The sequence below is a fragment of the Schizosaccharomyces japonicus genome, assembly GCF_000149845.2.
Source record: "Schizosaccharomyces japonicus yFS275 unplaced genomic scaffold supercont5.2, whole genome shotgun sequence".
NCBI classification, from domain to species: Eukaryota; Fungi; Ascomycota; class Schizosaccharomycetes; order Schizosaccharomycetales; family Schizosaccharomycetaceae; genus Schizosaccharomyces; species Schizosaccharomyces japonicus.
This window is the reverse complement of record NW_011627861.1, coordinates 2,226,171-2,236,176: the sequence shown is the minus strand read 5'-3', so window position 1 is coordinate 2,236,176 and position 10,006 is coordinate 2,226,171. Positions and strand designations below refer to the sequence as shown.

Below are 10,006 nucleotides of genomic sequence, written 5' to 3'. Positions count from 1 at the left end.
TGAGCTCCGAGCTTTGCAATCTCCCCCCTACATCCATGCTTTGCTATAACGACAATTCTTGCTAACTCGTGAATATTAAATTAATAAATTTTCTGTGAAGCGTCGCAATGCTGCATCTTCTTTTTCGAACGAAGTCGACACGTACATCCAAACTACCAGAGCCATTCTGCCATATCCATGGGTCGAGCGGTGGTAGAAGTTTTGAAGAGGCTTCTGTTGTCAAAGATAAAACTCTTCAATTAGTACTAGTGCAGGATTTGGGTGACAGAAAGAAAATCTTGCTTTTCGATTCACTTGGACTCGGTAATTCCTCCAAAGCTGGACGTCCAACAACTGCTAATGGTCCTGCTATACATTCTCTTCCTGCTTTAGTTACTGAGCTTATGTTTGGCGCTATCCCACTATCAATCAAGAGTTTGTCGACTGTAAAGCTTCATAACTTGCAGTCTTCATCACCATGCACACGTTCATATTTGCTAACACTTTTATTTATGCCGAAGATTTCTAGTAAGGGGTTACGGAATGTACGGTTTCAGATTGGTACGCTGGCTATAGGTGCGATTGTTACTCTTAGCATGCCGGCTGAGGGAGCTGCTGACCCTTTAACGACTTATTGGCATGCATTGACGTCTTCGTTATACTCCTTGCAACGGAAAGTGACGAGCATCCTTTCCGATCTTTTGCTGAATGTAGAGGCAACAGTGTTACAAGATGCCTGTTCTAAGCAGCCCTCTGGCAAGCTTCCGCTCAATTTTCTGAGACTGCAAGAGAACACAAGAATTAAGGCTGCTTTTTGCGTATGTCGGAATCTCATTTTGCAAGCTTGGAGTGCTCCTCTGCTACAACCATGCATGTTTAACGAAGATCGATGGAAAACACTTATAAATGGAATTGTTCATTCAAATCCATCTAACAAATCCGCTAGTTTCCTTAAATCTGTACATGCTTATCGACTTGCTCTCTCTGCAGCACTTTCTTGTCTTTGCTTTCGACAAATGGGTGTTCCGGCGAAGTTTATGATTCAGTCTTCAAGATCAAACTTCGCGCGTCAACTTTTGTTTTTGTTATTACCCTTGTTCTTTCCCTCTTTACTTAAACAATTAGAAAACTCTACCTTTTCCTCCGAACTCGCTGCTAGCTCTAATATTCCCATCTCCTCTCCGAAGCCTGACAACTTGAATTTTGACAGCTTGCGATCCTCGCCTACCGTTGGTTCCTCAGGCAGCTGGCGATGTAAGTACTTTTATCAAGCTTTCCAAAATATTTCTCGCTCAGCTCCCAGAAACACACCTCCTATTTCACCGTCCCTCTCTACATCTTCTTCGTTTTCAAACCTCGCCTCCTTCCCATTTTCGACCAAGAGTTGCGCCAAACCCTCGATGGATGGCATTCTTCATGTTACTCTTCCTAACAACACCTTCACACCTCTTTCTACCAAAAGTAGTTCGACATCGCTGGATTGTACTGGCACAAACAACGATATTGTTTTGACACAGTATGCTATGTATCTGAATTGTCTACATCCGGCGTTTGATTTGCAAGCCGCCCCTCCTAATGCATTTGCTTACTCAAACAATATGGATTTCTTTCGCGATGCGCTAACGGATATGCTAGCTAATACTAGGCGTGGTATGCTGAGAAGCTATCGTTCCTCATCCATGTATTCTTCTTGGAACCCTTCCAGCATGGAGGACAGTCGTACGTCAAGCAACGATTTTGCTCTTTCGTTAAATCCGGATGCTATTATTTTTGCTGTTGATTTGGACGATGCTCGCGTGTACATGCACAGTTTGCAAGAAAGGCAGGAGCATGATTCCAACTTGGGGCTTGGTGCTTCATCGAATAATCCACTGGTGACAATTGATGATAAGACCTATGCATATATGAAGGAACCAATTCATCACGTTGATGTCGAATTTTTATCGGTACTTAATACGCTCAATTGGCCCCAAATTGCAAGACACATCCGTTCACGAGTATCGCGTTGCTAATACCGAACTTCAGCGTATGCTCTGGTCGCACCTCGAAATTGCGAAATCTTAATTACGTTTTAGAGTAACAATTATTCTTTTACTTGGTGGCCTTACTTCTCATTTATCCTGTTATTTAGACTCTTTTTTTTTTTTACCGTTAATCTTCGTGTCTACTGTTACTTTTTGAATTTTTGGAAATTTGCAAAGATTAAATACGTATTAGATCTTTTTTTCTATCCGTTCGGGCACTTTAAGCTGTTCATATTATTTGATTTGTGCAAGGTATTTCATTTAGATAACTCATCACCGAGCGTCTTCTCTGTTTTATCCATACTCATCCCAGTCCCTTTAAATTAATGTTTCAGCTTACCAATTGATTCTTCCTGCCGATTCACTCTTGTTAATGATTACTTAGTAATAACATTAGAAATTAGCGAAAAAGTCTAATTTTCGCGTCTGGGGTCATTTCACGCAAACACAGCCAGAGACGCACTGACGCGACAAAATTGGAATCATGGAAATCGGGACTACGAACGGACAACAGGCAACGGATAATGATGTTACGAATGGTCAGCAATTATCTGAAACTCTTTACATACGAAATCTAGAGGAAAGAATTAAGTTAGAAATGTTGAAAAGAATTCTCGAACATCTATTTGGAAAATACGGGAAGATACTTCATGTTTACGCGAGAAAAACATTACGGATGAGAGGACAAGCTTTTGTGGTGTTCGAAGACGGAAGATGTGCTGCTCAAGCTCTGCAAGATTTACAAGGCTTCCCTTTGTATGGGAAACCGATGTTAATTCAGTTTAGCAATTCAAAAAGTGATATTGTTGTTCAACGTGATGAAGGAGAATTGGTTCTTCAAGAAAACAAGAAAAAGCGTCACGCTGAGCGAGAAAGAATGCGACAACAGGGAGAATTACGGCCTATGCCTCAGCGGTCCGGTCATCGCAAGGCAACTAATAAAAAGGTTAATGCAGGCGAAAAACCGATGCCTCACGTTGTTGATGATTTACTCCCCCCGAACAAATTGCTGCTTTTGCAGAATCTGCCGGCTGAAGCAAATGCAGAGGTACTTACTCAAATTTTTGGTACTTATCAAGGTTTTACTGAAGTTCGTATGGTTCCAGGTCGTCGAGGAATTGCATTCGTTGAATTCGAAAATGAAAACGACGCTGCAATTGCTAGGGACAGTACTACTGGTATGCTCCTGGGCGAAACGTCAATCAAGGTCTCGTTTGCTAGGAAAGCTTCATAGTCGCAAAGCGTATGATATTTTCAAGCAAAAAAATAATAATAGGAAACCCGGGTCTTAAGCATTTGCCGAATTGAAGTACGACACTAAATCTTTCATTCTTTGTCAATTACTGCAAGGAAAGTACTTTAAAGCCTGTATAACGTCCACTTTTCCCCTTCATTAATGCGATAGTCTTTTGACGATCAAGCAATTCAAGACACCGGAGTAGTAAATCTTCGTCGATACATTCGACGTCTAAACATTGCTCCTGTAATTCGTAAAACGTGCATACGCTATCGTCACGACCTGTATCACTTAGCTTTTTGGTGTGTCAGTTTCTGCATGCTTTGTGATGCTTTCCACCACTGCAAATAATGTTTTAGTTGACCGTACCCATTGTTTAATAACTGTGGCCCATTCATCGGGCGACTTCCAGAATATCCATGCTGTATCTGTAGCATTCCTATTTCCATACGACACCCATTCCGCCTGGTTCTGTTTTGTCATTTCTTCCACTACTTCTCGAAAAACCTCTAACGGTAGTTGACCTGTACCATAAACAACCATTAGTAACTCCATCTCTTTGACCCATAGGTTTGGTATTTACGATCTATTTTTGCGTTGAATAGCAGTGGTGAATCCATTAACTCATTGTTTAACGATAGCTTTGTGATTCGATTTTCCCGACACCACATCAGTATCCAATTCGACCATGCTCTTTTCTGAAAATTCCAAGTGTTTTCATTGAGTTGTTTTGTAAAAAACGGCGGAAAGTCATAAATAGCGGGAGGTGATATTGCCATTTTTTCTTAAATAAAAAATACGTTTGATAAAGAGCAATCTTTCACTTTTGGAGGAGCATAAAAGATAAGAGAATTCGAGGTTTTGTAATTTCGTCTACCGGTTAACTGGTGGTTAGTACAAGCATATATTACAGAGAATCAAGAATTAGCAAAATAGTCTTAACCTCTTTCACAACTTTATATAGACTACGCATCCGATCTCGTTTTATAGCATTCGAGGTTTTTATTTTGGTTTCACATAAATTAAACCTTTCGCCTTAATCGTTTGCCATATACTAGCATCAGCAAGACTGAGGACTCAATTCAATTGAACATCAAAACGTTCATATCACGGTTTATAATAACAAACAAACTCCCTCGCTAATAACATCTTAACAGATACCTGCACCTTGAGGCACGAACATTAACAACTACATAACACAAACGAAAACAATTATACTTTTAGAGATGGTATTTCACAGCAATTAGGATAAAATCAGTGTTGAATTGATATGTATTGCCGTTACAGAGAAAAGTCGACAATATGGAGCAAAAAAATCAATGAAAATCTCCTATTTTTGAATGGTTGAAGAGGAGTAGTGAGCCGGATGGCCTTGTTAAAGAAGACGATATAGAATACAAAGAATTAGAGCACGTAAGAAATTTAAAAAGTACAGTGCGGTCTCGCAGGGACAAATGTCCCATTATAGACCGACAAAGAACTCCTTCCTTCCAAGAAGAAAGAAGAGATATAATGTTACAAAGAGTAACTGAACAAGTTCGAGGAAGTCAATCCAAGGCTCGTTGCCGTTCTTCCATTTTTTAATAAGAATGGTACTTAAAGGTTCCCGTCAAAAAAGGATAAAAGAGTATAAACGCCAAATATCGAGCAATTTCCTAATTGGAAACTGCTTTTCCCGTCTTTGCGAATTTAGCAAAGGACGGACCTTCAGTATGGAAAACAGTATCCCAAAACCAGCTTGTGACACCAAATCCCGACTTATAGTTTTTGTAATGGTGATCTAAATGCCAGGTCTTTAGGCGCTTCAAGTAAGTACCCGGCATGCGGCGATGATGAAGGAAGTAATGAGTTAGGTCGTAGAAAATGTAGCCCATAACACCACCGCTGAAAACGGCGACCGCCATATAGTACGGGAACAAAGCCAATGCTAGACGAAACCAAGGCGTAGCAAGGATAACGAAAAGGGCTGGGGGCATAACAAGACGATAACGATCAGCGGGCAAAAAGTGGTGAACACCGTGGAACAAGAAATGCATTGTTAAAAACACAGGGTGATCGGGAGTGTACTCGTCCAAATGAAACAAAAAGCGATGCATTAGATATTCAATTAATGTCCATAAGAACAGACCAAAACAGACCGAGGCAATTAAAGCAGGCTTAGCCATTCCTTGACTAGCGTAATGTATGCCGAAGGCAACACATGGGCCCCATACCAAGGGAATTACATACCAGGCAGTCTTACTAAGAGGTTCCAAAAAATTGCCAAACAATGGAGCAGAGCCGGAGCCTCGATAATGACGAGGTCGATGAACTTGGTCCAAATACACCTCCTTTGTTAGGTTAGAATTGAATAGAATCTGTGGAAGCATTGGCTTTCTCAGATCAATGAAGTGATTTTTGGCATAATCCTTATCCAGATCAGTAGCCTTCACTTTAAATTCATTTCCATAGCCCTCTCCTATGTTTTGGTCCACGAGTTTCTTGTTCAAATCTCTATTCGAAACTGGAGTTTCAGAGACAAACTCTTGAACAACAATCCTTTTCGTTTCAATCGTTTCCTGGGCGCCTCCAGGCTTACGGACTTCTTCAATAGATTCTGTTAATTGTTAGTTATGAGTTAATAACATTAAGGAAACCAAGCTGAGAGATTTTAGATTTCCGCAGCCTAATTATCTGACAATGGAACAGCATAATTAATCCAACACCCCAAGGCATATAATACATCGCGTTACCCGAGTACAGAAGAAATTGAGTGACTAAACTGTACCAATTGGAGGGGGGGTTCAAGGGGATTTCGCAAATCTTAATCCACTACACTCGTAAACTTACCAGTCATAACTAATAGTACAAGTAAAATACAGCAAGAATTAAGAGAATTAAGCCCAAAACCAGCACTAATTAAAGACCACTTCTTTAATTGATAACTGTGTGCGTGTTTGGGAGTTGACAGGTTAAATACGGACAATGCGGCTATATTAGACCCCTTACGACGGAAGCGGCGAACTCTAAGTAGTGGGGTTTGGGAGTGGAATTATCGCCCCCAAAATTAAGTTATCCTCCGCCATAACCACAAAAATTTAATCTACACCTAAGAAGGGTAATTGCGTTCATAAAATTTTGTAGAACGGTATTTAATGATGTTTTTGGATGCAGAAGACTTAGCGGAAGCGCCTTTTCGCAATCAACAGGTATGTTCTTGTATATTAATTGAAAACAGAAGTCTAGGGTTTACTTCTCATTTCACTGCAGATTCATCTTTAAAACAGCATGATTAACATCGCAGAACCATGATGTAGCCGTAAATGTTGCTACAAAAGTGGAAAATTCAAAGTTGAACGAGCGTGATGAAACACAATCATTCGACGGTAGTCGAAAACCTAGTGATTCTTTTGAGAATGAATCATTTCTAAGGAAGGAAAGAGCCGATGTTGAAAAGCACACAAAGCATGAACCAAATACCAACCTAACTTCCTATAATAGTGAGAACGGATATACGAGAGAAAAACCAAGAGAACGGTCGAGGGAACGAAACTCGCACGAAAGACCGTTGAGTGAGGATCGCGAATGGGATCGTCGCGATGATTCGAGTTACTCTGATTATGATCGCAGACGTAGCTCAAGCAGACATCGGGGAATGTCCCATACGAGTAGAAACTCATATCACAGTGAGCGCGGCTCTGATGCCAATAACTCTTGGCGGCGTGAAAGTCCTCGTGGCTACAGCTCTCGTCGTAGACGCAGAGCCCATCGCCAAGAAAAATCGAGAAGTCCTTCGCCTCCTAATGACCGTTACCGAGATGAAGATTACTTTCAACGTGAGTATGAAGACAGAGGCGCGCTTTTTATGGTTCCAACCGTTCACGTTCTCGTCGCCGTAGTCCACCGCAAAGCCGCAGAAGGGAAAGTTCACCACACTACTCAGAGGAGGAACGGGACCGGCGGACTGTGTTTGTTACGCAGTTAGCTAATCGTTTGACTACTCACGAATTACGGGAGTTTTTTGAACAGGCCGGAGCTGTACGAGATGCCCAAATTGTTCGCGACCGTGTCACTGGTAGATCAAAAGGGTATGTTGAACTACTTGAGAATGTAAGTATACTAACTTAAATAAGTGTTGCCTACGTCGAGTTCCGACGTGAGGATTCTGTACAGGTTGCCTTGACGCTTTCTGGTAAGCGTATTTTGGGCATACCTGTCATCGTCCAGCTTACGGAGGCAGAGAAAAATCGAAAGGCTAGGGAGCTGTCAGAGTATGTCAAGACAATTTATTGGTTAAGCCATTGTACTAATTATTATTTCAGACAAAATCGTGCTTTAAGTGCCGAACTTCCGTTTCATCGGCTATGTGTCGGTAATATACACTTCAACATTACAGATGAAGATTTGAAGGCGATTTTTGAACCATTTGGTGAATTAGAATACGTCCGTCTTCAGCGGGATGATCAAAATCGAAGCAAAGGATTTGGCTTCATCCAGTATGTTTATTGTCGTTGTTTGCAAATTACAACTAACGCTTTTGCCTAGGTTTCGCGACCCATTATGTGCACGTATTGCCTTAGAAAAAATGAACGGTTTTGACCTTGCAGGTCGTCAGTTGCGTGTAGGTCTTGGTACTGATAAGTTTGCTACAGAAACTACTGCCTCTATGCTTCGCAGATTTGATTCTAGTTATAGCCGGTATAAGCACGAGCATGTTTCTCAACCCACTCCTTCAATTTCTGCTTCTAGTGATGAAGCTTCTCACCAGCGTCTGGTTAAATCTAGTGACAATCTTGATGAAGGAAACCTTTCACCTTCCGAAGACTCTCGGCCGGCTATTTCCCGTGACGAATTAATGAAAAAATTGGCCAGAAATGAACAAATTGTTTCTACGTAAGTTGACTAATTCTTATTTTCAAGTTCTCTAATCGTATTTGTTAGTGACGATTCACTCAGCAAACCTCCGACACGCTGTGTCTTACTTCAAAATATGTTTAATCCCGAGGAGTAAGTGTTCTATCTCATTGCCGTTAGTGTTTGAAATGTGCTAACAATGTTAAAGGGAAACTGGTGACCATTGGATGGAAGAATTAGCACTGGATGTTCGTGAAGAATGTGAAGAAAAATATGGTCACGTTGCTCATTTACAAGTAGTTCCTAGTGATAAGGTGAGATTTTCCTAAAGTTTGAAACGTTGAAATGGCAACAAAGCCATTCAAGGACTTCACAACGGTGGTTTGGTGGTCGCACGATAAATGCATCTCTTTTCCAGAAGCTACTATGCTGAACGTTTTCTGATACTAAAACTATTTAGCTGCGTAGTCGCATATTCTCCGGTGTTTCCCGAAGTCAGAGATATTTATACAATTAAGCTATCTTGTATTCTGAATACTTCTTAGGATAAAATAACTGTTAGTTACATAATTCTTCATATGATGATGCACATCTTTCGAAACGAAATCTAGCTAATGACTACCTCTTTCTCATATCGTTATAAAATGCAACACCTTTTATTAAAACTTTATCTTCAGTCTAGGAACAGAGATGTTGTGATTCGGAGAGTTGACACCTTGTCTCCATTCAGGCATGTCTGAATCTAATTCCAAGATGGAAAAGCAATATAGGAGTACAGGGTGTGACAATATTTATTTTAAAAAAGCCTGAGTCATCAATTATTCACGATAGATAGGCTACAACGGTGTATTCAAGGTCACTACTATAAGATCAAACAAGAACTGGCATGTGACACTTGAAATAAGGATCGCGGTATTATGAACTGTGTTAGAACGAATACGGTATGAAAAGGACCCTCTTAGACTATCGATCTAGAACGAGAATTCAAAAAGTATAGTGTTCCGTTTCGGTAGCCATAGAGGTGTCGAATAGAGGACTCGCCAGGATTGCGATACTGGTTCCAAACATTCAAATGTTGCAACATGCTGTAATCTGCCTTACACAAAGGACAATTTGCAAATGTACGCGTCATCCAAATATCCAAGCAATGTGCATGAAATATGTGCCCGCAAGGAAGAATTCGAATAAAGTCATTACCTTGGTAGTTCTCCAGACAGACAACACACAACTCCTCTTCCGGTGTTGTTTCTCTTTCAACAAGATATTTCCTTTCGTCTGCGGTGGTATCCCTTCTTGCCCCTTCTGTATCACTCTGCAGAAAATGAACTGCGGGTGACTGCTGAACATTGCTGGATGTAATCGTAGGGTTGAATGCTGTTGGAGTTAATATAATTGGATTCGTGTTGCCGTATTTTTGCTGACGATGGAGACGTAGCTCCGCATGCTTTTTCTGCGCACGTAGGTAACTCTCATAGGTCATACGAGGAAATAAACATTCTAGTACATTTTGCGTTAACACACGTCTTTGCATTCTGGTATCTCGTCTAGCAAAATTTCTGCGTTCCTCAGCTGAAGCATCATTTGTGTATTCCGCGACTTGAAGACGCCAGAACAATAAACAGTACTTTAAAGCAAAAACGATGCAAGCATTAACGAATACAATACCAACTATCATCAGCAAAACAAGAACGACGGCATCTTGATTGCGTTCTTTACCCAGCTGTTTCGAGGCGTACTCCACTGAACGAGATGAGGAGGGCAAAGCGACACCCATCTGTTCAGTATAGTTTGTAAATAACGGGCAGACGCCACGAAACTGGTAAACGTAAAGATCCAACACTGTTTATACCAAATTCAAATAAAGAAATTGTTGTAAAGCGAGGGGCGAGAAAGAGAATCCGAACCGCAGAGGAGAACTGCTCTATTTCTTAAA

At 40.9% G+C, this 10,006-nt stretch overlaps 6 protein-coding genes across 6 annotated transcripts; 3 read left to right on the top strand and 3 right to left on the bottom strand.

The window, feature by feature from the left end:
- Positions 1-107: 107 nt before the first annotated feature.
- SJAG_04910 (hypothetical protein) lies at positions 108-1,991 on the top strand (the record flags this gene model as incomplete). Its single annotated transcript, XM_002175945.1, has 1 exon — positions 108-1,991. One exon carries the CDS (start codon positions 108-110, stop codon positions 1,989-1,991), a length of 1,884 nt encoding a protein of 627 aa, XP_002175981.1.
- Positions 1,992-2,397: 406 nt separating this feature from the next.
- SJAG_04912 (ESCRT II complex subunit Vps25) lies at positions 2,398-4,176 on the bottom strand. The gene is made up of 3 exons (XM_002175947.2): positions 3,824-4,176; positions 3,060-3,764; positions 2,398-2,938 (listed from the first exon to the last, which is right to left on the bottom strand). The coding sequence occupies exons 1-2, from the start codon at positions 4,017-4,019 to the stop codon at positions 3,532-3,534; spliced, it is 429 nt and encodes a 142-aa protein (XP_002175983.1). The 5' UTR covers positions 4,020-4,176; the 3' UTR covers positions 2,398-2,938; positions 3,060-3,531.
- SJAG_04911 (U1 snRNP-associated protein Usp102) lies at positions 2,476-5,135 on the top strand. The gene has a single exon (XM_002175946.2). It carries the CDS (start codon positions 2,488-2,490, stop codon positions 3,235-3,237), a length of 750 nt encoding a protein of 249 aa, XP_002175982.1. The 5' UTR covers positions 2,476-2,487; the 3' UTR covers positions 3,238-5,135.
- Positions 4,409-6,278, bottom strand: SJAG_04913 (sphingosine hydroxylase). The gene is made up of 2 exons (XM_002175948.2): positions 6,070-6,278; positions 4,409-5,836 (listed from the first exon to the last, which is right to left on the bottom strand). The coding sequence occupies exons 1-2, from the start codon at positions 6,074-6,076 to the stop codon at positions 4,896-4,898; spliced, it is 948 nt and encodes a 315-aa protein (XP_002175984.2). The 5' UTR covers positions 6,077-6,278; the 3' UTR covers positions 4,409-4,895.
- Positions 6,279-7,092: 814 nt separating this feature from the next.
- Positions 7,093-8,488, top strand: SJAG_04914 (RNA-binding protein Rsd1; the record flags this gene model as incomplete). The annotated part of the gene is made up of 6 exons (XM_002175949.2): positions 7,093-7,307; positions 7,353-7,490; positions 7,542-7,715; positions 7,765-8,112; positions 8,161-8,226; positions 8,282-8,488. Coding segments are annotated over 6 exons (1,062 nt in total), but the record flags the coding sequence as incomplete, so codon positions are not given.
- Positions 8,489-9,031: 543 nt separating this feature from the next.
- Positions 9,032-9,847, bottom strand: SJAG_04915 (ubiquitin-protein ligase E3; the record flags this gene model as incomplete). Its single annotated transcript, XM_002175950.1, has 1 exon — positions 9,032-9,847. The coding sequence occupies one exon, from the start codon at positions 9,845-9,847 to the stop codon at positions 9,032-9,034; it is 816 nt and encodes a 271-aa protein (XP_002175986.1).
- Between the last annotated feature and the right edge of the window lie 159 nt (positions 9,848-10,006).

Excerpts from the sequence above, each read along its gene's own strand:
- SJAG_04911 (XM_002175946.2), top strand. The coding sequence starts at position 2,488 with ATGGAAATCGGGACTACGAACGGACAACAGGCAACGGATAATGATGTT.
- SJAG_04912 (XM_002175947.2), bottom strand. The coding sequence starts at position 4,019 with ATGGCAATATCACCTCCCGCTATTTATGACTTTCCGCCGTTTTTTACA. Across the intron at positions 3,765-3,823 it reads ATTCAACGCAAAAATAGATC|GTCAACTACCGTTAGAGGTT; the intron begins GTAAATACCAAA and ends TTTATGGTACAG.